The 26,288-nt window shown below is 43.4% G+C and overlaps 2 protein-coding genes and 1 long non-coding RNA gene across 4 annotated transcripts in view; 1 reads left to right on the top strand and 2 right to left on the bottom strand.

Moving 5' to 3' along the window:
• Positions 1–20,240, top strand: part of KCTD15 (potassium channel tetramerization domain containing 15) — a gene marked incomplete at its 5' end in the record, with an annotated part of 37,129 nt that extends 16,889 nt beyond the window's left edge. Inside the window, 3 exon segments of the mRNA XM_021407978.1 lie at positions 5,387–5,531; positions 12,258–12,563; positions 18,171–20,240. Coding sequence (XP_021263653.1) covers positions 5,387–5,531; positions 12,258–12,563; positions 18,171–18,326 — 607 coding nt within the window.
• LOC110404078 lies at positions 11,372–18,164 on the bottom strand. 2 transcript variants are annotated; one of them, XR_002442054.1, is made up of 3 exons: positions 16,633–18,164; positions 13,605–13,707; positions 11,372–12,005 (listed from the first exon to the last, which is right to left on the bottom strand). It is a non-coding gene; the product is annotated as an uncharacterized LOC110404078 (long non-coding RNA). The 2 variants fall into 2 exon arrangements; XR_002442053.1 differs by having other exon boundaries at positions 13,605–15,922.
• LOC110404076 (transcription initiation factor TFIID subunit 4-like) overlaps positions 21,752–26,288 on the bottom strand; it is a 130,690-nt gene continuing 126,153 nt past the window's right edge. The window contains exon 15 of the mRNA XM_021407976.1: positions 21,752–23,484. Coding sequence (XP_021263651.1) covers positions 23,317–23,484 — 168 coding nt within the window. The 3' untranslated portion in view covers positions 21,752–23,316. The remainder of the gene's footprint in view (positions 23,485–26,288) is intronic.

The following is a 26,288-nucleotide window of genomic DNA, read 5'->3' on the forward strand; positions in this document are numbered from 1 at the left end:
GCCTTACTGAAATCCATACAGATTAATTCAGTGGCTCTTCCCTTGTCCACTGCACAGTTACGCCATCATAAGAAGCGACAAGGTTGGTTCCTTTTTGGTTGGAAATTGTGGCAGAGCCATAGTGATGAAGCCCATGCAGCATTACTGCAGTGAGCAGAGTTTCGTGCTGTAGGCAGTATCGCTTGTTAGTGCTATTTTCCCATAATTGGAAAGGGCTTAGAATCACTGGTCAGACAACAGGTGATGAAAGTATGCTATAATCATAAAACAGCATTTTTTAATTGACCTCCACACTAACTGTAGCTGAAGATTTCAAGTGAGGCAGATAAGAAAAACTGCAGCCATAAGCAACCTTTAGCCACGCCCCTGGCAGTTTGGAGCATGAGGGAGCATGAGTCCCAGCTAGGTTGCTCTACTGTCCCTCCCTCCTGGCTGCCATTGGAGCAGGAGGCAGGAGACAGTCCATGGGCACGTTCTCCCTGTCCCTTCTCTTGCCATCCCTCCTGCTCCTCATGCAGGGACCAAACTGCCTGGCTGCCTGGATAGCCATGTCAGATAATATGGTACGCTCCAGTCTCTTGAGCACCTCTGCTCCTGTTCACAGCATTTTTTCATCACAAAGCAGATAATAATATGTATCGTACCAACCTTGAACAAATATTTAGGAGATAAGCAGCCCTTTTGGCTCAGCAGAAGTGGCTGGACTCCACTCGCACACCCAGCAGTGCTAACACGTCCTGCAGGGTGGCTTCAGGTCATGCTGGACTACACTGCCCCTGGCTCTGTTCTGGCTCTGAACAACCCCCTTCCTGCTCCCTGTTGCACCTCGCACAGCCTCTCCTCCTGCAGCCGCACAGCAGCCAGGATCTGCGTGCAGCCAGAAGACTGCACAGTGCAAGAGGAGCCGCAGAGCTCCGTCAGCCCAGCCCTGTGCCAGCTGGAGCAGAAGGGAGCAGGGATGGAGCAAGGATGGAGCGGGGAAGCAAGGAGAACACAGCCCCGCATGCTGGAGGGGCTCACCAGCAAGCATTCCCTCTCTTCTTCCCCTCTCTTTCCATAAAATCAGAAGAGAGCCACGTTTAATGACAGTCCTCTATAATGTGCACTCCCTGCTGATGTGACATTGGGCAGAAAAAGTGTCTACAGAATAAATTTTTAATATATGCAAACAACTGAATTATGAATGACAAAAATATCACAGAACGGTTAAATATTAATCACATAATTAGTTAAATTAATACTTTTACTGCAATGTTGTGATAAAGGCTGTCACTCATGTGTTGTGGCTGTGCTGGCTGGAGGAGCGAGGTGCAACAGTGGAGGCTCAGTAGATGCTTGGCTTCATTTTCCTGCAGGTCCCCCTGTACTTGGTGCTCCTCTTAAGGCCCCTGGGATCAGATTTGTTAGGAAAGAACTTCAGTTTTCTGTTCAAAAAGGGAGCTATCAAGAAAATGGCTAATCCAGTCCAAGAGGAGGAAGCACCACCACCTCCAAACACTTGCCCATCCTAAAGTGCTATTAAACTTCCAGCTTCGTGATGCGCAAAGCCCAGCTGCACTGCACTGCTGGGCAGTTATCTTGAGAAGGTGGGGTGCTTCAGAGAGAAAAAAGCCCTGGCTGCTCTCTGATGGATTTGGGTGGGTCTATGGATGAGGTTGTGTGCAGTGAGGCCTGCAGCGTGTTCTGGACTCAGTGCCCCCATGCACCCTCCCTCCCTGTGCTGTGCCTGCAGGCAGCCTGTGTGGTTCTGGGTGGACAGCAGGGAGCGAGCGCTGTCAGGGGTGTGGGTGGCAGCGAGTTTCTGTAGGTGCTCACATATAGCACACAGCTTCCTTCCCTGACCAAGGAACTCAGGAAAGAATTTACTGGCACTCTTGTCCTTGTGGGTTGGCTGGCTGCACTGTTTGTTTTTGATCTAATAAAAGGAGATCTTAATATCATAGTGAAATGGGTATAAAGCTAGAAACTTGCCCCCTGGCATTTTGGCTAAACATTATTGAAAATGCATAAGCGCCTTTAGCAGAAACAACTGAAACACAAAGAAGCTGCAAAAATAGGATCAACAGGATGCATTCTGGATGTTGGGAAGAGGGGTGAGAAGCATCCAGCTGCAGGCTGGGCACCATTTCACTCCTCACCCAGTTCTGCAAGGCTGGGAACTGGAACCTTGTGAGGGACTGGATGGGCACACGTGGAGTGGGGCCGTGTGGTAGGGAGGAAGCCAGGAAGGCAGGAATGGCTGTGAGGGAAGCATGTGGCTGGGGAGGGTGCGAAGCACAGCCAGACCCGGCCAGGAAGGCAAAGGCAGTGGGGAGGCATGCACACTGGGACTGTTTTGCTTGATCCTGGCTTGAGCTGCTGTCTGGGAATGAAATATGGGGAAAAAAAAATTTAAAGAATTTTTAAATAGAAAAGCGAACAATCTCTTCAAAGGTGGGAGTACTGAAGAAACATTCACTGCTGAGACTCACCCATCTGTATAGGATCTAAGCACAGCTCTTTTTGTCTTGCGTCTGTTTTCCTCTGCCTTCCACTTTACAATATCACTGGGAGCACCGTTCCCACGTGCTATAAGCAAGTGGCCCCTCTGGGTAAATGCCATTTTACAGTATTAGGCACCAGGACTGTTCATAAAAGCAAACATTTTGGGGTGACCACTGTCTGATCTGAGAGTTGCAGCAACTCCCCATGTCTGCACACATTAGTGTGTGCTTTGCAGCCTGGGAGCTCATCGCTGAGTGCTGAGTGCATCTGGTAGCAGAGCTGTTGGTCACTGTGCTTTCACAGCATCGCTTATCACAAGTAAAGCCAGCACACCAAAGCTTTCTCTGGAAGCTGTCATTTGGGTCCACTTTGTGTTCTCACAGAACTGCATTTTCTGATAGGCTTTTTGCAGGTACAGCTTGTGCTGATGAGGCAGGAGAAGCAGGAGCACTTTCCACACGCAGTGTTACAACATGCTGCAGTGAAGCTTGCTCTTGGAACATAGCAGACCCCTAAAATGTCAAATAAATCCTCAAACTATTCATCACTCTGTTTTTGGGGTGGCAGTTAAGTCTTTCAACACTCTGCAAGTTTCTTTCCCCAGCAGTAATTTTGCTGGTGAAGAAATACAGCTCAAGGCACTCTACAAAGGCCTCAAAATTCATGTTTTGTTTTCATTACAAAAAAAAAAAAAAAAAAAAAAAAAAAAGCTTCACTACATTAAAGAGCAACCCATTAGCATTTTCTATCCTGTCTTCCCAGCGTCCTTTCTTTGTTGGCAAACCTTCCCCCATATGCACCAAGGAGCTGAACAACAGCCATCGCTTTGCTTTTGCAGACTTTACAGAAGACGGGCTGTAGCAGGAGGAGGTTTAAGCCAGAGCCCAGCTTGTTTAGGGAGTAAGTGGGAAAGATGAGTTCTCAAAACTTTTGGTAGCCACACAAATAATGAATGTCTCGTACTGAAACATTAAGTTACTCTATCAGCTTTCAGGCTAACCCAGAACAGCACCCAGGCTCTGTACATATCTAAGGAAATAAATTAACTGTCTGGTTCCTGGGCTGAAATTTAGCTCTGTACCAAGCAATATATTCAGCTGTCTCAAGCAAATAGACCTCAAATAACAATGAAAAGGAAAATAATGAATTACTGGAGGCTTGCTGAACCTTGGGATTATATAAATTAAATGTTGCAGTGCGAGTTGGATTTTTCTGATACAGTTAGAAAGTTAGAGGCTGGAGAAAGACAGCAAATATATTACAATTAGGGTTTAGGGAAGCATTTGATTATTCTAAGTAACTTGGAGTAGTTGAATGCCAGCACAGATGTGAGAGAATGAGAACAGGCAGCGAAACATGGAGCTTCCATGAGAGTGGAGAAGGGTTTTTAGCTGAGTTCAGTAGAGAATCACTAACTTGGTATCTCCACAATTAATTTAGAAATTAATGGCACGTTAATTATATTTGTAACTACATCAAAAAGTTGGAAGACCAGACTGAGGGGCAACGGCAGAGAACAAATTTCACCCACAAAGACCCCATAATCCAAAACAAGTTGAGCACGAGGCAGCTGCAAGCATCTGCACTGCTGTGAGCAAGGCTGTCCTCCAGGACATGGGCTGGCGCTCGCCATCCCAGCCATGCCCCAGGCCCTCTCACACCCCTCTCTGTGGGGCTGGGAAGCAGGAGCAGCCGGGCTGCAGCTGCTGAGCTCGCCGCTGGTGCTGGCCATCACCTCGCACAGTGGCTGGGTGGGCTCCTTTCCGTGGCAGGGAAAAGCCTTTCCCTGGTGGCAGTGGGGGATACTGGTGGATTGCACAGCTGAGCCTAGGGGACGGCGCTCAACAGTGAAATCTAGCGGGCTGTGGAATAGTCTCACTGGGAAATGGTGGAGTCCTCACTGGCAGGGTTATTGAAGACTCGACTTTGAAACACGAGACATTCTGCAGTTGGGAACAATGCTGCACTGTCAGAGAGATGGACTCAATTACTTAATAGGTCGTTGCTGTCTGTCTCCTGTGATTTTCCTTTCAAGAACATATATTCAGCTGGGTTATTTCTCATGAGAAGACAAAGCCTTCTGAAAGAAGCCAGACATTTGGAGAGGAGAGGCAAGAGGAAGTGGAGGCCAGCAAACACCCAGCCTGCGTTCTGCAGAGCGTACTGTCAGGAGGACATGGAGAAAACTTGCACGATGCAGCGGATGCGATGCTTGGTTCTGCTTACACCTACCCAGCCGGACCTGTGCTCTCAGTCCTCACCCCTTGCCTTTCTCATGAAGGGTTTGGCACGTCGCGTTGTCCCACCAGAGGCATGTGCATAGGGCACTGGTGGGGCCGTATGGACCCTTGCTGCTGGTTTGCCAAAACATTCAGCACTGAGGGGTCTGTACAGCTAATGACAATGCATGGGTATCCTCCCCTCTCATGTTGAAGAGCTTTGGTGCTGTTGATCAAAACGGCAGCACAGCCAGTAAGAATGCTCACATCCAGGAGCCCACCTCTGAGTGACATCCCAGTTCTCCATGAATGGTACCCGTGAACAGGGGTATATAATGTACCCAAAAACACGTTCTTCTCCAAATTATCCTGCCAGCCATAGGGTGAGAATTTCATAGGCATTTCCCTTGTTGGGGCTCTGAGCCTAATTTGCAGCACTGATTCAGGGCAATGTGAGCTTCGTGCTAGGAGCAGTTGCCAATGGGCACTTCATGCGTGTGTGTGCGCGCACACATCCAAGGCCTCTATCTTCCTACATTTGTTTGCATTTGTCACCAAATGAAGACACTGCATTACCTTATGCACATTGAATTGATACAACTATATTGGATGGATGTTTTTACACCCTGAGGGGGGAATGAGATTTTGTCTCTTTTGCCCATTTCTTTTTCTTTTTTTTTCAGAATAAGTCGTCTGTTTAATGGCACAGAACCTATTGTCTTGGACAGTTTAAAACAACATTATTTCATTGATCGAGATGGTGAAATTTTCAGATATATATTAAGCTTCCTAAGGACATCTAAGCTACTGCTCCCAGAAGACTTTAAGGTAAGGAAAGCTATAGTCTGCAATCTATTTTTTTTCCCCATTCTGTCATTTTGGAGGAGGTTGGGTTGTGTGCTTGACCTAAACACACTTAACTAAATGTTGCTGTTTATTGTTAGGATTTTTTACTTTTGTATTACACTAGGGATGCTATTATTTAATAAATGGACCAATGGTTGTCATGGATACCATAAAAAGTTAAACGATGAAGCTTACAGCTAAATCAGTTGTTCTAAACTAATTGTATTTTCTCACATTTTTGGCTTATTTATCAGGGTAAAACAACAATTAAGAATCAACACCAGCAACCAGCACTTACCAGGGTTTAATGTTCAGAATCCAGTAGAAATGTTTTAAATTTGATACTTAGAGTAATTAAATGGTATAAATCTTTTTCTTGCTGGTATGAAAAAGAAACACCCTTAAACAAATCCATGAGGACTTCTGCTAGATATATCCAATTCAGATACTTTGATTTCAATAAGTAATCTTTTACACAATTTATGAATGTCAGAATATTCGTGGGAAATGGAATTTATTGAGGGATTTTTAAGGAGCAATAATACATGTTTTCTACGAAATAATGTCAGCAAGTTGCTTTGCAAATCCTGACTGTTGAAACCCTCTCCTCCTAGCCTTGTTTATTTGGCTTTGTGCTTACAAAACTTGCAACACTGTCATCCTTATGTACGAAAATTAGAAGACAAAACTATCCAAACTAGATGACAAGATTCAACAAAAGAGCTAACTCCAGGATGAAATGATGAATAAATTGGGATGCTAATGGGGATCCGCTCAGACCTGGGGACATGGAGTGTTACTGGAAAGTTCCCGTGCTGGGTAGTAAGATTCCATTTTTCATGTTGGACTAGGTAGACAAGGTAATTTGGTCAGGCCTTTCTGAGTCATCCCAAATGTATGGTTGCTGTGGCATACAGCCGATCCTCTTGCTGCAAACCGGTCCTCAGCCATTTTTGCCTAAATCATGAGTGTGCTTGTATTTGACACCGGCATCTCAGCACTTGCAGTTGACACTGAGCAGATGCTCAGCACAGTGGCTGCACACCTCCTGTGCCAAGGCCAAGCAGAAGTTTTGGCGTTCCCAGGCAGGACTGAAGGCCCAGCCCTAAGGGGCTGTCTGAGCGCTGGGCTCTGCGGGAGTGGCTGGCAGGCCAGGGCGGCTGCCCTGTGGCACAGGGTGCCGTGACGTGGGGAGAGGCAGAACACGCAGGGGCAGATGTGAGACAAGAGAGATGAGAGCAAATGTGTGGGTAGGAGTGAGGCTAAAGACCTGTGGGGTGCAAGAAGGAACAATTAAAGACGATGGATGGAGTAATGGTACTGACACAGCCTCAGAGAGGTGCTTTATCGGCAGTGTTTTGGACCATCTGGTGGAAAAAGAGAGTCTGAGAAGGGAGCGTAGAAGAGATCTAGTTCGCCCTGATCATGGCCTCGACCAGCAGCCAGGAGGATGGATTTCAGAGGTGCTGCGAAACAAAACCAGTAAGATTTGGTAAGAGCCTCGAGGGGAGAGTGTCAGAAGATGCCAAGGACTTGCCTGCACAGCGAGCCGCTGGCAGGGCTGCGAGAGACTGGGGAGAGCCGGCGCTGTGCCCAACTCAGTCCGTTGTTCCAGACCATCTCTTTGCATAGGGTTAACTGTACTTTATTTGGTTCCTCCCTGAGAGAGCTTTAGAGCAAACCCCAGGCTAATGAGGGCTCAAGAACAAAGCAAAGTATTGCTAGGTAGGGAGTAACTAAATAAAAATGCATAGAAGAATGCACTGCAAAGCTGTATTAAAACTGCATTGTAAACGGATTTGACTTCACAGAAATCGTGTAATTTTACCAGCATGATTAAAGTGACAGAAGACAATAATCAAAGGCAGCAAATGGAATCACTCGGTGTTTCTAAATGCAAAACTCTATTTAAGGTATAAAACCTGACAGGTTTTCCAGTGAGACTTGCATTAACTGTTCTTTATGTCAAACAAAGCATTATCAAGTGTTTTGAATATTTATTAGTTTTTACCCCTTAATTTAATCAAGCAGTTTATTAGCCTCAAGGTTTAGCCAAGTTGCTTTTCAACTTGAATTGCTGCTCAGATGGTTATTTTGCAAAGTTTGGAATGTTAGTACCACACCAACCTCGCAGTGTTTGCTGTTTAAGTGTTGTTTTCAGACTAAGTTAACACTGAAATGCAGAGAAAGTGGGGTATGTGTTCCTAGGCTAGTGATTCTTTATTATCAAGTCTGACTGGTGTGTTTACAGTGAATATTAATTACACTTCCAACTACTAATAAGCCAGAACTTGAAAGTGTTTAGAATCTGACAGGTCTCCCTGCTGAAAGCAACATTCTAATAGTTCATATAATTTTCCTGGGCTTGGGGGATTTTAAACCACATGAAGTATGCTGAGAAATTACCATGAGCTCTTGGCTCGCTTCTGCTTTGCAGCGTCTGCTGAGCAAGGCAATGGCAGGCGGCTCAGAGCTGCTTGCAGCTCCCTCCTCCTGCTCCAGCTCAGAATCCTACGCGTGGGGCCACTCCACCTTGAGTGACAAATGTCCTCAAGTAAAGTGTGGGGCCAGCACCCTGGGTCTGCCACACTACACGGCTTGGGGTTGGCTAGCACAGGAGCTGACCCTTGTCCACAGCCCAAACATCTGCCTTTATTCCCCCAGTCAGAGGTGTTTCCCCACGGCATTTATGATCAGTATTTTTCCCCTTCAATCGCAAAACACGTCTGCATGCATAACCAGGACTATACTGCCCACCGTACCTACTTATTTGGCACTCCCTGCTTAGAGATCTTCCAACAAAAATAGATATAGGCAGTATGTACATTATCTGATGTTAAGGAGGAGAGGAGCACAAATGCAGAGGACATTTGAGTTTCACATGGTTTACTGAGGTCACCTGTAGGGCCAGGTGGCACCTGCTTTATTAACGCAGTCATAAAATTTGTATGCCTACATCTAGTTTTAAGTGCTCTCACACTGACCTTTGCAAATGGTGCACTCGTTGTAGCAGAAGTGAGCAACTTGCTCTCATGCTCAAGAGTCAGATCTTCAGGGCACTGAATTATAAAGGAAATGTTGAGTCAGGATGACAGTTTGCTGTGTCATGGAAACAAAGAATAACAAGAAAAAATGGGTAGAAAGCCCGTTGGAGTCAATATTATGTACTCAAATACATAAACTCTTTACTATTGAGAGAATAGCACCGGGTTCATGCAAGACATGGTTTTATTTTACAATTCCTGTTGGCTACCTCTATTCATAGTTCATAGATCTTTACTGATAGACTGGCACTGATGGCAATCGCACAGCTTACTTTGAAGTCACAATACCTGTCTCCTCCTTGGGAAGACGTGACCCTTGTGAGAGATGACTGCTGAACTTGGCCAACATGAAATCAACCACAAAAAAAGCTTTTCTACTAAATCATGAACAGAAAATTATTTTGCAAAAGCAAAAAAACTGCATCTTTGGATGGTCTATTGACCCTTCACCCAAAATCTAAATGCTGTTCAGAATTTGAGGATGGAGAAAGGCTGTGTGCATCCCATCTGGCTGCCTGCTCCCTTTTCCGGGTGACAGCACAGATCCTGCCCACTAATCCCTACTGCAACCACAAGAAGTTGAAGGCTATTGAGGGTTCACAATAGCCCCACCATTGCTAGAAGGGACTCAGGGATGGGAGACCTTGTCCTGCAGGACAAGGAGCTCCCAGATCCCACACCAAATCTGCCCTGAGATGCTGCCAGCTGCTCAGCAAAACTCCTAAGGCCAGCACTGGAGCCTCCATGAGAGAGAGAGGGTGCAGTACATGTGTGCATTTATCATCGTACGCCTGGAACAGAAGCTGCATCAAGGTGCTCTGAGGCTGGGTTTCAATGAAATTGAGTGCACTTTGCCACTGCACTAGGCAGTTAACACCCTGTAGCTACTCCTGTTCCTCTTTCAGTGAAATGTGCCTTTTTTGGATAGGTCTGAGAAGATCCGTGTTTGCATCTGCCTTCGGTAACTTATCCAAACGAACAGCATGGAGAATTTTTTCTTGCAGCTCCTGTGGCACCTCTTTGGCAGGGGTCCCTTGTGGTTAAATTCTTGTACTTGATATTTTGTGTTAAACATTTGCAAATCATCAGGATATGATTTTACATCTGCAGTGCGAGGGTGGAAAGTCAGTGTTACCTGAGCATCTTTTGAGTGCGTTGTGTAGGCAGTGCAGAGCTGGGCATCGCTGCCGGTCCAGTCACAGCTGCACAATTCTCTGACTGGTTTAGAAAACCTGCATGACAAGAGAGTGCATTAACAATGTGTTGAGTCTTAAGAGTGCCATACCTCTGTTTGCTTTCAAAAATGAAGGACTGATTTTTACAAGGCTGTACCACCTCTTATAGCTTTTAATGTTGTGTTCTACTAGCACACATTCAATTCATTGCCCTAACAAATAATGTTATATGATAACAGCCATGAACACAAATATTCCAAACCCAGATTTGTGCAATTTATGGAAAACAGTAGGAGACTTTCCATTGACTTGTGAGCACTCTGTGCTCCTGCTTACTCTATAGCATTACATTTCTCCTTAGCATCACATGCTTTCCTTTGCTCGAAAGGGGTGTATGGGGCCAGCAGATTCACAGCAAACATTTGACACACCTCTGTAACAAACGGGTGCATGGGGATTGTTTTGTTCCTGTGTCCTGCATGAAGATTTCAGAAAGTTTGGGGGTAGGGGTTGTATTTTGTTTTTAATTTAAATCACTAATCCCTACTGATTTAAACTGATCCCACATGCAGCCACCAGAGAGCTTCACAGGTGGAGAGAGAAAAGCAGTAATGGCTCAGCAGAGCACACTGATTTTTCTGGGGAAAAGAAAATACCTTCCATTGGTGCATAGGAAAGACATCAGCTCTGACTGACTCCTGGGCCGGCGTTACAGGGATGAGGCACTGGGGCTGGCACGCTCTCACCTGACACCAGGTGGTGGCAGCTCCTTGGCTGGCCAGATGCTCCTCCAGCTTATGTACAGCATGCTTCCTATATCATTTCTTCCTTAATCTCCCTGTTGCTTTTCATCTTCTGGATCCTCCTCAGGTGTTTGTTGCCCTCATTTCTTCACATTCGCTCTTATCACTCTTTTCTCTTTGCACCTTCTCCAGTCTTTTTTTCTCCATTAGTGGTGTGCGTATTGTCCCAGCCCTAACAGGCTCAAAGAGTTGCAAAGGATCAGATGTCCCTTCTTTAACGTGATAACCTTGCTCGTGTCACTGCTAATATTCATGTTTCTCCACGCTGAAGGCAGTCCTGGGGTGAAGGAGCACCTCTCCACTACTGGCAGTAGCTCTGTGGTGCCAAGTTCTAACACAGCTGACTGCTCTGGTTCAACAGCAATACTTTGCAGCAGCAGATTTTACTGGTTAATTCCGTGATACTGTGAGAAGTTGCACTTTTTTGCGCTGTACGTTCAATGGCTTTTGATTCCATTTCTTCTTTGACTTCTGCAGAAGTGCTGCAGTTATTTCTTTATGCAGTTTTGGTGCCCATTTCCCAATAACTTCTTGTCAACTTCCTTCTTTCCAGTCTAAATGATTCCAGAAGTTTCATCCACAATTTTTCATTCCCTTCTCCTAGTGCAGTAGAGAACTAGCTTTTATGCCCAGGTGATGATCTACAGCATGCTCCAAAAAAGTCACACAGTGCACCTGCACTCCTGTCTGAAAACGGGCAGAAGAAGCAAGGAGCAGGTCTTCAGAGAGGAACTGGTCCTGTGCCTCTGGTGCTTCTCTTCCCTTCAGGAAGCTGCAGGAGGCAGCGGGGCAATGTAAGCAAAGCACCCCTGCGTGCTTCCCCTCTTGTTCAGCTCTGGCTGGGTCTGATGGTGCTGCAGCCACCCTTCTCCTCAGTGTACTCCCATGCATTTAAGCTGAGATGGGAAAATCTGTTGAAAATTTGATGAAAAATTATTAATGAGCATATGCAGATGACATCTCAATCAATTCACTGGGAATTGGATCAAATTGGGAATTTGAATTGGCTGAAGGTCCCAGTTGGGTTATGGACAGCTGGCTGAGAAGAACACTTTCTTTCAAGTTGTTGGAGTAAACAGCTGAGCTCCCAGCCACTGGGTGATCACTATGTCAGTATAATTTACCAAGCTCCAAAGTACGCTTTAAATACATGAATAATCATGCAGGGAGCAGCTCAGCTTCTGCAGCTTCATTTCAAATGTGGCAAAACCAGGTGAGAAGTGAGAAGCTGAACTGCCATCTCTACCTTGTAACACATGTGTGAGGGATGACAGCACAATCCAAGATATTCTGTCATAAGATCAGAAGTGAATATCTGAGGGCAAGAGTGAAGATCAAGGCTCAGGACATCTTGTATTACGTCAGTAGGCTTTACTTTTTGCAACCAGTTATTCTGATTTCTTAATCCAAAAGTAAAACCTTCTTGCGTTGAGCCTGTGGGATAATAAATGAAAGAATAATTCAGTGCAATGGGAACTTCATGGTCAGCTCGAATAAATTCAGCACTAACACACTGTGGTTTTCAGTGTAGGTGTAAGACGAAGACAAAGTATGTGGATACCCGACCTGTTGCCTTTGCACTCTTGCTGACAATACATAAGCTTAAGTAGGTCAAACAGGAACAATACTCATTTTTAAAAGAGAACTATAGGCATTTCTAGTTTCTCTCTCTTTTTTTTTTCTTAGGACTTTAATCTTTTATATGAAGAAGCAAAGTATTACCAGCTGCAGCCAATGATTAAGGAACTTGAGCGATGGAAACAAGAGAAAGAACAAAGGAAACATTTCCAGCCTTGTGACTGCTTGGTTGTAAGAGTGACTCCAGATCTGGGGGAAAGAATTGCATTGAGTGGGGAGAAGGCTTTGATAGAAGAGATCTTCCCTGAGACCGGGGACGTCATGTGCAACTCCGTAAACGCAGGCTGGAACCAAGACCCTACCCACGTTATTAGGTTTCCTTTGAACGGATACTGCCGGTTGAATTCAGTGCAGGTAATGGCCTTTTCGTGCTGGCTCATCTAGATGCTTTTTTTTTTGTATTATTTCTTGTTCAATTATATGCAAATTATTTGCTTCTGCCCAATTACCTTTAGTGCTTATACTGCAAGGAGACATTTTCTGCCTGGTGAGATCACAGTCTTTCAGGTTTTCCTAAATCTAAGCAGAAAAATAGATTTAGATTTTGTGTATGTTAGTGCCATGCTGGTCTCATAATGGTGTTATACTGATAAATGCTAATTTTTTCATCAATGTATAGCCTGCAGCAGTTTTTTTTCCCTCCAAAGTGCCCTCAGGAAGAAAGAGAGAGTTCCAAAAACTACAAAAAAAATCTCCACACCATTTTATAGAAAATGCAACAATGTGTAAATGCATAATTTATGTCTCACTCATAATTAAATGATGGTGCCTGCGGGATGGACTTAAAAAAATTGATCTCTGCACTTTTTTTTTTTCAAAAGGATGTTCTATAAAAATTGCCCAGAGTATTTTAAACAAAATGTATTTCATTTTATACTCAGAGTTTTGACATTAGGTTTAAAATTAAACATATGAAACAAAAGAAGATAACTGGACAGATAGGTGGGTGGTAGCGGAAATAAATATGGGCTTGTGTTTAGGCAGCAGCCCTGTGGGCAAGAAATGCCATTTCACAAGGCATCGCCACCACTGTGGCCAGAGCCCTGGTGTAGCTGTCCTTGGGCTGAGGAGAAGGAACGGTGTTGACGAAGCTGTTAACTTACTCCTTAATTAACACGTGAAAACATAGAGCTCTTGGTTTTTGCATGTATGCCTTTAACTTATGCTAGAAAGATTATCATTATGGAAATTGAAATCAACCTAAAGAAGCACGTTTCCAAAGTCACCATCACCAGAGGTGCTAGCTGGGCTGTGGGAAATGCCTTAGTGGTTTTGATAAACTTCCCTATGGGCAAATATCCACAGCAGAGCTGGCCTGTGAGACAGGCTGGCCAGACAGGTTCAGGAGGGAGGCACAATAGCAAGGGAGTGGAAGAAGTTAGAGCGCTTGCTTACCAGTATTGTCAGTATGCAGCAAGTTGAGACTCTCTCCAGTGACACCTCCCACTGGACAGCATTCGCCAACTGGTAAGAACAGTACGCTAACAGAAGCTCTCATCTGAAACCATTTTAAAAAACGGTGATTTACATGACTTTTAGTTCAAGACTTCTAAGTGTTTTATTTGGTTGAACTTAGCAGTCCATTGCCTGTGGCTAATTTTGTACAGTCCTTAGCAATTTCACATTCAGCATGGTTTAGAGTGGGCTGCCCCAAAAATAGAAGGCTGGAGGTGGGTCGGAGGCAGATCCATTTCCTGGCAGTGGGAATAGTGATGAATTCACCACTGAGCTGGAGAGGGGAGCAGCTGCAGTTCAGCTAAGGTGAGTGGGTAGAGAAGCATGTTTGTGTTTCAGCCACACTCTGTTCGTGCAATATGGTCAGAGGCATTCAAGAAATTAGAATAACTGAAACAATAAAGGGCCACTGCTGGTCAGTGACGGGCTCAGCACTGCAAGCAGCCGAGGCTTGCACTTGGCTCTATTAAGTGGCATACTTTTATTACCATTCGTAATAAAAGCTGAGTGCCAATTGTTACTGTTTGAATGGGTTTTGAATTCAGTCAAAATTCAGTCAAAGAGCCACCTTGTAGGTTCATATTATGAAAGAAAATTTCTATGTCTGGGAGTCTACAGTCTAAATAATTTTATTAAACTACATCATTTTACTGTATAATTAATAGAAAGTGTTTTCAAACTTTCTGGAAAACAGTGCAATTCTGAAACAAAAGCCTGACGAGATCAGCAGCTAATTATCACTGACTGTGATGGACTCTAGTCGACACATGGGCACTACCCTTGCACTTCCCAGTATTTTTGGACAAAACGATATTGAGTCAGAAGATGGAGGAACGGTGGAGTAAGCAGCGTAGAGTTAAGGGAGATCAGTTATAAGGTGCAGTGGCTGGTGGAGCAGAAGCACTTTCAGAGAATCTCAGAGTGCTGTGATAAATCTGCCTGCTGTTTACTGAGATGCATTGCTTTTGTCCCCCTCTGTCCTGCTGAACGTATTTGGTAGCACGACTGCAATATTTATCAATCCTTCAGCTCTTTCAAAAAGATTTTTATTAAATTCTTTGTGTCAAGAACTTTACATATACAACACAGAATGTCAACACTGAGTAGGTAGTGGCAACCAAAAAACAGCAGCTCTTATTTAATGCCCCCTTGTAATCACATATTGGTATTCAGTTTTCCTAAGACTGAGACTGTTTTTTTTCAACACCTCACAACAGCTGCTGGTGAGATACGTGAGCCTACCTTGGAGAGAATTCCCTGATGTGTGTCTGTGTTAAACACTGAGTCTTCATAATTAAGACCACGCTTGTTAGTATTCTGCAAAATTTAAATAAAGTCAGGTAGTAAAAATACCATGTTTCTATCTGGAAAACCTTCCAACAAAATCAGAGCCCATATCTCGATGTGCTCAGAATACTGGAAGACAGAGTATATTAAATCTTAGCACAAATCCTCTATTCAATATTGTGTGCCTGTCTCCTTATATGTAGGAGAGTCACAGCTGATACTCATTTACTTTTTGGCATATTCTTTCAGGAGATTTATAGGAAAGTAGCTCAGATTTTATTTACAGGCACTTACTGGTTTCCCTCCGTCTGTCTATTACCTTCAAAAAAGTAATGCACACAGGGCCAAGTTCACTAAATGGAATTTAAATCTGTTCATGTTCAACGTGCCATTTAGTCTCATGCATGCATTGGTGCATACAAACAAATGCTTAGGGCACATGGAAAACAGCCTGTGGGAGACTTTCTCCATAGAACTGAGCACAACCTCATTCGAGTTGTAAGGATAACTCCACAGTATTTAAACATTCACAGCACTGTTTACAGGATTTGACCAGTTTTGTTTCTTGCCCAGAAAACTGATGATCCCACGCTTTCTAAGACTAGATGATAGCCTGCAGCCTAGTCCTTCGAGCGCAAGGGCAGCAAAAATGAATCGCTTTGTTCTGCACGCGGTGCTCTAAGTGTGTAATGCCTACCTGGATGGTGTGCTTGCAGACAGCTGGCTCAGGAAAGAGAAGCCCTATGTTAACATGCAGCCTTCCATTGCTTTGGACTGAGGCAAGCCAAGGGCACCCTGGTGCTTGTTTTGTCTTACAACCAAATTGATTTTTTAAAGTTTTGAGCAAGGTTTTGAAGTCACATCTCTCTCTGAATTTTTCCCATCAATCCTCTGTTTCTCAGTTCAGTTAAATGGAAGAAGCCTCCTTTCCTGTAGCTGGGCTGCCTCTTGTCCTCATCTTGCCTGCTTGCCTGGGTTAAGAACAGGGACACAAAGTCAAAGCACATGCCAGCCTGTGAAACAGCTTGGTGATGTTTTATTCCTCCTTCCCCAGCAAACTCCTGCCTTCTCTGAGCAGGAAGAAGTGTTAGTAAAACTATACTGGGACCTGTGTGTGTTACCTCACTTCTGTCCTAAAGGCTGTGCACAGCCCAGACAAATAAGAGGGGTAAGCTTTTTCTACTATTTTTTTTTAACCCTCCCTTCTTTTAATCTCTCTGGGTCCTTTTTTCTTCTGTATACTGGAATCCTTTTTAGCACTTTCATTTCTGCAACTCTCAGGGAAAATATTTGGTTGGCACAACTTTCTGAGCTCATAAGGCATTTTGTCCCAAGGCCAGGCTGAGCTCCTCAGGCAAGCTGATTTTGAGCAGATTCTGCATGGCAAGCAAAGCACGCGTTCAGACAGAAGGAATGGTCACCTTGGCCTCACGTGGGTCTGTGTGCAGGGGTGAGGGCAGAGGTCTGGTGTGCAAACATGACACTATTTTTAGTACCCCTGTAAGCAATCAGCTCATGCCTTGAACCATTAAGACTGAGGTACCACTGCAGTAGGTATCAAAGTGCTTCACAGTGTCACTCATGGTCATACTAAAAAGGAACCAAATTATCTCTGTAGCAAACCCATGAAAGCGTACACGTTTCCTCCTTCTGAAGTAGGGGATGTTGCTGAGACACTTACCTAAGTTGAGTGAACAAGTTTTTAACTGAGTCCCCGGAGTTGTTGGTGGCAGAGTCATTCCTATGTTCGCTGGGTTTAGTGGATGGTCAGGTTCACTTGGCAGCGTGGTGGCCCCACGCGATGGAGCAGCGGAAGCGGCACCATGGCAGGGCTGTCACACAGAGCAGTGCAGGAGGCTTCCCCTTGCTGGCATTTTTCAGAGGAGCAAATCATGCAACCACTTTTCCCGCCTGTAAAATAAATGTTGGATCAGTTAGTTCACTTAATGGTACAAATTTCACACCCAGTTCTGATTTTTATTTATGTGCTGGAGTATTGTTAGTAGCCTACATGGTAATTTGGCTTTAGTGCTTACAGTGCCACGGCCTCTGGTAAAGGTTTGGCTGGAGGAGTATTGGGTGGAGATTGCACATGTGGGTGTGAATATTCCTGTTACTCAGTCAGTCTCAAAGGGTAGGTCTGGTTCAGCTCTGCTGTATGGCAGGCGGCAGAGCCCTGCCCACCCTCTGACCCCCTGTAATAGGTAGGAATCTCCCCAGCACTAAGGGGTGCCTAAGTGTCTTTTGTCATGCTGAGATGTCACTTTTGGAGACGCTGTGCTGCTGCCCTGGGCTCAGGTGAGCTGCCAGTGGCAGGGAGGGAGGGAGCACGGCATCTCCTCCAGTGGATCTTACACTGCAGCTCTGCCCAAGGTGGATCTGGCATCCGCTCTCACCTAATGCTGCAAAGAGTCTGTGCGCTTCCTGCTCTGCTGGGAAACTGTATATCAACATGTTCACCCATGTGAAAACAAAGCCCCCGTCATATTGCCAAGATCAGTATATCCTGGGGTAATGTGCTGTGTGACAGTCTCAGAAATTAAAGTTGCCCCTGGGTTCCTTAAATTCATGCATCTAAATCGCCCCAACTTTTCTTTAGAAGGAGAAAGAGAAAATATATATTTGGGCAATACAAATTAACCTCTTTCTTGGGCCAGAACATTTCCTTATTGTCCATGTCTTGGCTCCACATCCTGCCTTCGCCATGCTTTGCTAGAAGCAGTGCTCCCTTCCAGCAAGGGAAAATCACAGCTGTGATTTCCATGAAGGTCTGGTGCAAGTGTCACTCAGATTCCTAAAACCTTTTCATCTGCTAAGGAAGGGCTTGTAAATGTTTTCAGCCCTTATCTGCAAGTCTGTTCACATTACTAATGAATAATGGGCACTTTTTATTATGACTTAAACCTGCTGTTGATTTGTTTAAGCAGTAAGAGATAGCATCAATATCACTGCAGTCCAGTATTTTACTATATAATGTAGTAAGCTGTTCTGTAGAGCACTTATTTGTTTGATTAATTTTTGTTTTCCACAGAGGTTTGCTGAGAGCGAGACTTTAATCACAGTGCAGTCATTTAAGAATAAGTTACAGAATTATAGCTGAATAAAATTCTTTCTGTGAGGACTGAAAAGACTAAATCCATCATTTAGATCCAGTGCTCCTAAGAGCTTTTATCACTAATGTTTGCGAAATATCAAGCTGATTTTTTTTCCACATTGCAGGTGCTCGAAAGATTATTTCAGAAGGGATTTAACATGGCAGCTTCCTGCGGTGGTGGGGTGGATTCCTCTCAGTTCAGCGAATACGTGCTGTGTCGTGAAGACAGACGACCACAACCTACTCCAACGATCAGAATAAAACAGGAGCCCCTGGACTAGACCCTACCTGTACTCCTTTGTAACCATAGAAGTGTTTAATAGTCCCTTATGTGAAACACTAAGGATTTGCAAAACAGTATTAGCAAACAGATTTTGACTTTACGTTGCCAATTAGTGGTATTCTGAAACTACCTGTCACATAGCCAGCCATGAAATGCATTTGAAAAACCAGTTGTCCGTTTTCCACGATGAAATTACTGAGCACGCTCAGCATACGAGGCTTGGTGGGAACGTACTTTGAGCTGAACAGCTGCGGTGGTGGAAAAGGCAAAGCTTCGTACAACCCTGACCCCAGAATGGACTTCTGCAGAAAGGGCAATTAAAGCAATTTGAATCAATCAGCAGGAGGAGCCATTCCGACAGCCTTCCCAACGATACCCAGACATGCGACGTGCGGAAGCGCGGTCTCCGAGAGGAAGATGGTACGTTAAAAACTGCACTGAGTTCCCTCCCGGGCTGCCACACCTCCTCATATCAGATGTGCTTTACACTCCGTACATTACATTACACTTCTGTGATTGTACTCATTCATGCTAGCAAATGGCTTATTTTTATACAACATTTCCAACTGAAACATCTTTCTGTGGACAGAATCTAGAATCAGAAAAGGACCGATTTATGGTCAACTGGTGCTCAGTACTGAAAAAGAAGCAAATAGACCAAACAAAAAAAAGCAACAAAAAATTGACGAGGCCAATGACGGCAATACATGCAAAAGTAGGGATTTGGAAGCACAACATAAAACTCCATCAAACAAGGGCCACATACCTATGGTGGAGCTGTAGCTCTCTCGAAGCCAGTCGCGTTTTGACTCAGAAACTAAGTTTTGCATCATCGGAGAATGATGGTTCTGCCAGTGAGCTCTGCCGCCTCTTGTTCTTCATTTATGAACCGTGTTTAGGGGGACAGCCTACTCTTCATGGGTCTGGAATTTTTGCAAAAAGATGTTAAAACCCTCTACCTTCCATTGTCCGATGAAAGCAGGCCATGGTTTGTCGAGATTGTTTTTCCTCTATTATTTTAAACTATTATTAAAATACCAATTGTGTATCTGCCCTCTATCTGTTTAATTTTCTCTTTAAACAAGCCCACTGTCTGTAGGACGTTACTGTTCCTTCCACGAATCAGTATCGACTCTCTGACTTACAGGGCTTCCTAACTCAGGAGACAGCACCACGTTTGCAGGTGCAAGGTTATAAATAGCATTCTGCTAAATCCTCTTTATTGCTGTTTAGCATGATTGGGTCCTCAGTAACTAATTCACGTGTTAATCACAATTTAGTTTCTCCCACATTCATTTATAGAATACCCTTGTAGATGCTGAATTCTAATTAAACTTTTTCGATGCATAAATACAGCCATACGTAACAGTATTTGATGGTTAACAATTCTTTAATGCCAAAAGGTTGCAATCAGGCAAAATAAAGATTCAAGTTTAAGACTGATATGTTGGAAGTGACGAGCTGTACTAAATATGCAAGTTACAACCTCGGCAGAGGTCTGGTTTTTGGATAAATGTGGGATGCCCATCTATGGAAAATCAGACCTCTGCAGGTTTTTTCACCCTGGTTACCCAAACCAGAAATCCCTTAGGAAATTCTTAGCCTATACATAATGGCCTGCTAACTTAGCAAAACAGTTGAGCAAATCTGTCTACTTCAAAAGAGTTGTAAAGTTATTTTATTTTGTGGTTTTATACTTGTATGACACTCTAAAGTTCCTAGGCATTGCCATATTTGAATATATGGCACAACATTCACCTTTGTATGTAAGATATCTGTAGAATTGTATATTATACATTTAATATTGTAAAGAACTTAACGTATAATTGTCATGTATTTGTGTATGCACATTTCTTATACAGTACTCCATGCCATAAACATTTCTGTAAAGTAAATGATCCAAAATAAGCAAGTAGGGTGGAGCACTCACTGTATCTCCCACGTTGTTTGAAAGGTGAGAAGTTCTGATTGCGTCTCCTCTGGCCTTTTGCTCCATTCAGCTTGTTGTAGCTATGTCTTACAAAAAGAAAAGGAAAAAAAGGTTTTATTTATTATTTTCGTACATTGAGTTGACTTGAAGTTCAAAATATCCTTAAATAATCCATTCTGCTCCCTGTTTTTATCCTATGTATGCTTTTGTCCTGCATTCCTGACCAGGGAGACTTAGTACTAGCAGAGGCCGAACGCGTGTCTGTGCATCCTCCTCCTTTCATTACCTCTCAGCTAGGAGATAAAGGTGAATATGTCGCACTTACGTTCTGCCATTCTTCTCACTCAGGCAAAGCCACAGCCGAGGTGTGCATGGGCTGTCTGCCAGCAGGAGCGGCCGCTGCGTACCTGCAGGGTGCTGGGCACGGCCGCTCGCACTGAAGCTGCAGGCAGTCGGCTCTGTCACACGCTTGGAAGCAGGGTGCTGTTAGGTGCATGTAGAAAGTCATCGGAAGTATTTGTGGTTGGTTGGTTTGTTTTCCTTCAGTTTGGTGTTTACCGTGCGTTCTCCTAGCTCAGTAAGGCAGCTCCAGCACTTAGGGCGGTTTGCAAAGGTGGCATCGTGAAAAGTTCCAGGCTGCGCCCGCCGCGTTCCATGGGAACTTGAGATGGAAAGTTTGAGCCGTGACATCACAGCATGAACTGCAAAATAGCACTAAGGCAGCAAGACATGTGGAAACAATCTCTTTGTTAGAAGAAATATGCCTTTAAAAAAAAAAATTAAGCTAGGACATGTTTTTTTAGTTAGTAACTTCAGGTCACTTATTTAAAGCTTATTACAGTTTCATTTATATCTTTTTTACTTATTTCCCTGTATTCTTAGGCAGCAATATCAGCAAAAAGCGATTTGAATTTTTACTTCTGGCCTTAAACTATAGCAACATAACTTAATTAAGAACATCGCTTAGTGTCGCTAAAACAGGTTTTAAAATACCACAGAAACTCCAATACAACTGGTGTGCAGCCAGCAAATTTGTTTTCCTTACGAAGGCCAAAAAGCAAACGTAGCTTGGTTTTAACCTAATTTGATGGAACAGAATTGTTCTGACCCCTTCTTTGCTGAGCACCGACGCCGTGGCTTACAGAACAGCCTTTGCGGGCCCTTTTTGGACAACGCCGTGACACCGCTCTGCTCCCACGCCAGAAAAAAAGCGGAGGAGTTACGCTGTGCTCATGGGGCCGATGGCTGCAAAAAGCAACCGCTGAGTGCGTTCATGCCCTGCATTCAGAGCATCAAGGTTTGCTGACAATTTTATGAGATGTTTGACAAAGGATAAGAATCAGCACAACAAAACATTGAAGTATTTGGTTTTAATATTTCTTTGTGGGTATCCTGTTAATATTTTAATGCAAAATGTTTCTGAACAGTGCTTAAGAACTACCAGACAATGTGAAATTCATGTTTGATAAATTAATACTATGTCACTCGACGTGTTACTTTAGTAAATTGTTTTATTTCTTTACAAAATAAGTACAAATAAGGGAGTATGTTTTCACACAAATCGGGGGTATTTACGAGTATGTACAGAAATCATCAAAATAACGTAATTCTAATAAACACAAGGCCTTTATAAACAATATGTACAAATTATCAATACATTTAAAACATAATTTTACACTTCCTGGCCTTAAATACCTTATGAATAATCTTTTGGCTAAATAGCAGCAGTATAAATTTTCTTCTGCTTTTCATAAACCTTAAAAAATAATTAAAACTTTTGTTTTTAAAACTATTGGACAAATAGTTCTATTTGTGCTTTCGCTACGGTTTCCCATAAAAAAAAATATTGCCTCAAAAAAGTGGCAAGCATAACGTAGTAAAAATCGAAAAGATAAATAAGCAAACGTCTCCTTCCACGGTTACCGGTAATACTGCCACGTCTGAAGTACGACTCGCGCCACCTCCTCGCTTAGCATTCCTATCCAACACCCATTTAAAAAGACTCACTAACTTTGCTCGGCTTTGGTGCGGGCCCCGTAAAATCCAATTCAGCAAAGCGTTTAAAAAGCATTCACCCACCACGAGCACTTAGAACTACCCCTATGCTTGAAGTCATGCACTTGTTCACGAGCCTCTCTGGACTGGAGTCCCCAGTCCCAGTCGTCCATGGCGAAGCACCGCCCGGCCCCGCTGCGCCGGCTCCCAGGGCGCGCCCCGGCCCTCGTGACCGCTGAGAGGGAACCGGACCCAAAAGCTTCCTTTACAGCTGCCTGAAAAATCCATATAGAATATCTTTCCCAAACAATACTCTCTCTTATAACCACCATTAAACCATACTCTTTGCAATAAATAAATTAGGGTATTTTTAGAAAATAAAAGGATTCATGTTACTAACCAGCTGCTACAAATGTGCAAAAGGTTGAAGAGATTCAGAACACCAGGGGAAGCTGGTCAGTGGAGCTCAGCTGGGACCCAAACGCACAGATTTCATACGCTTAGGATCCGGTTCAGCAAATGGCCGAAGGAACGCGCTGTGCTGTAAAGGCAAAAATCCTAAATATATCAAATTTGTGAGAGCGTGCATCGGTAATTCTTTTAGCTGTGCAAAAAAACTGCAGTTATAACTAATCTAACAGGTATTACCATGGTCAGTGGAAACAGTGCTAGCAAACCTTAAAGGAAAACCAGCACCGTCAGTGAACGGGAAGGGTCACCCCGTTCAGGTCCCCGTGCTCCTGGCCGTGAGCTGGTCTGTGTGAGCCACTGCGGCATTCTTTCCATTTCTGTAACTTCAATGCCATCTATTTCAGCCTTATCTAAAATGGCCAAATGCAGTAAGCCTTTGAAGTTGGTTACATCTGTGGATTTAACATTTTAAAACCTTTTGCACATTTTTTTTTCTTTTTTACATAAAGGGATTTATTGCATGTGTCTGACAATTTTACAAAACAAAATTACTGGAACATTGACTTCTGAAAAAAATAGAAGGCACATTAAAATGACAGCTTTTCAATGCAAGTTGAACTTCTGAATGGAGAAATCAGTACAATTCTTGGCTTTATTTAAGCAGAGCTCGATAGAGCAGGAGAGAACGGCTCGTTTCTCTTTCCTGTTCCATGTAGAAGATGAAGTCCCTGAGGTTTACGCGCGTTATTTTCTGTCGTGCATACTGCCTGGACGAAGGAGTCCCCAGGCCAGCCTGACTTCCACCGGACATACTGAGGCCCTACAAAGAAAACACAGCAGAGTTCAAAGTCCTGCACCAGTCGGGAGTTTCCTCCAACTCTCAGGTTTACAACTACTAACTGCTGGATTATTTTAAGTATCTTAAACACATTACGAGCTTCGTTCTGAAAGTATTACATATAAAACTTCTTTTTCTGTACTTCTGAGTCTCATCAAGTTAAAGAGTGAGCAAAGAAACAAATGAAAACAAGCATGAGATAAAACTAGACTGTGTTTGTTTACAACACAGGAGAAACATACCGATAATTCTCCTGCTACAGTCACGTGAACCACAGATGTATTAGGCCCGTACAGTTTCAAGAGCCTTCTTAGGACAGAACTAACTGCCGCAGATAAATCCTTCTTTAGTACATCAAATGCGTGCACAATCTGTATTCCACATCCTGTGTCTGACTGCAGCGAGGTGAGTGGTGTATGGGTGAGTATGCTGCTACTGCCATAACCTCAGCAGCTGCAGGTCCCATGCGGACCCAGACTCCCTCCTCTGGGTGTCCTGAAGAAAAAGGCTTGGTCTGGGGAGACACTGAACTGTCTTGCTGAGATGGACAAATCCAGTTGAGAAATCACAAGAAAGACTCAGACACTATAAGCTGATAAAGACAAACATTAGTGCACTGTTAACTAAAATGATGTTACATCTTTGTTTAAGTTGGTTTGAAGCTCCCGAATCACTGAATACCTCATCGTGGTCTTCTGTACAGAGACAACATCCAAAAACTACCTTAATTTCTGATCTGGGCCTGAGAACACTGTAGTCTGGGTATTCAGAAACGGAACGAACATAATTTATAGACTCTGCAGTCTTGCTGAGTTTAAAACAGAAACCTGACTGATACATTCAACCTTTTTTCCATCCTTTGAAGACCATTGTTTTTATTACTTACAGTTGATTTCTAGCAAAATAGAATGTTCTAACTTAGAAAAACAGGTTTAAATTTCTAAAAATATATACATTATTTTTCAAATCTCTAAAACTTCTGGCAAACGCTTCCAGTACTTTTAAAATACCAAGTCTACTTACTGCTGCTCTTAACCGACCTTTCTTTCCCCAGGAAACACTTCCTGTACGATCTCAGTTTCAGCCATTAGAAATACAGTTCAGCATGATTTTAGTACTGAAAGGTTACAGGGAAAACGTACATGGTACATTGCAAGGAAGATATGACACTGTTTTCTCTATTGCTTTTCTCTGTGTGCGCTGTTGAAGTCAGAATCACTAGCAGAACAATGCTGCTCAATTTATGTCCCTTATATCTGATTATTAAATTACAATAGTGGGGCAAATCCTATTCTCTTAATGTAGCCTTAATGTAGTTAAATGAATGCTGCTAAGCTTGGAGGCAAGAGAAGGAGAAGCCCACAACCTTCGAGCACCACATGCATTTGATCTTAGGGATTCTGGTCTCTAGTATGAAGTCGCTTTTGTTAATAGATTAATTGATTTACCACCTAGCCTCACTGCTCATAGGAAAAGCATGTGCTGCAGCTGCAAGGGTTGCTCATCCACGCTGAAGCCAGACACATCCCCAGTGCATAATCCATTTATTAGCAGTGCTCTGAATTTATTCAGCCTTTATGCTAAAACGCATTGCGTTCCTAATGGAATAGCATCATTTAAACTCACGCTCTCTATCTTCCACAGGTTTGGAACAATGCCCTGCCTTAAGCTGCCTCTCATCCCACTCTGTTTTGCCAGGGCTGTTGTGACTAATTCCAGCTTTCCAAGAACTACCATGTATATATTTATTTTAATTAAACGGACTCAGAAATATTTTTCTTTTTTCTCTGCTTCCCACATTGTGAATCTCTCCCCCTACCCAGCAGTACTTCTGTCAGATCCGCATGCACTGCAGATACCAAGCAGCAGCAAACACACAGCAGTGCGGCCACCAGCCACACTAAGCTCACACCAAGGGACTTGGTCTAAGAAAAGCAAGAAGTACTACCTGTAGCTTACTGGACCAGAACCACCCAGCACATACCTAAACAAACCTGAATAGAAAAGCTACTAATTTTTTTTTTTTTTTAAGTTTTCTTCATCTAAAACTATTTCTTTAATAGTAGAGGTACCCATAAATCCACTAATTGCTTTATACTGTACTGAGCAGCTGGAATTAAGATGAGGTAAGTCACATTCATTGCGTTTATCACTTGAGGTACTGAATTTTTGGGTGGTAAGAGCATATACTTGATGCAAGGCCGTAAGATGGCACTGAGCTGTGCACGTTCACTGGGGAGCCAATCAGTGAGCCTGCTGTCATTCCGTAATCCTCTTTTACAAGGTGAAAAAAATGTAAGAATGTTTTTAGAAAGTAGAAAAACACATCTGCAGATTGACAGAACAGTAATTTGTTTCTGTCAATATGACCTCCAATTTAAATTAAAGACTGATTTGTTTGGTACTGAACTCAAAATTATTATTGAGTACTACATTAAAAAAATCCACTACCAAATGCCACCTTTTTTAACCATATACATAAGTACAAGCATATGTCATTGGCAAGAATGGTAGAATTGAAGTCATGCAGATTTTTCTTTTTCAAACTTTTTTTTTTTAATCAGCATGACAGGCTTCTCATCAACACAAACAAGCCCCGTCTTGACTGTATCTATGGCAACTCCTAAGAGTTACAAAGATAAAAGCTCTAATAAAAAAAATAAGTGGTTGTAAATTGTTTACATCCTTTGTTTCCTGCCTGCCACGCCCAAGCTATTACCAAATCACACCCCCTCAAACATACACCACTACCAGCTTTTATATCAGCAACATTCTATTTATAACTT

This window comes from Numida meleagris, chromosome 10 (genome assembly GCF_002078875.1).
Source record: "Numida meleagris isolate 19003 breed g44 Domestic line chromosome 10, NumMel1.0, whole genome shotgun sequence".
Taxonomy (NCBI): domain Eukaryota; kingdom Metazoa; phylum Chordata; class Aves; order Galliformes; family Numididae; genus Numida; species Numida meleagris.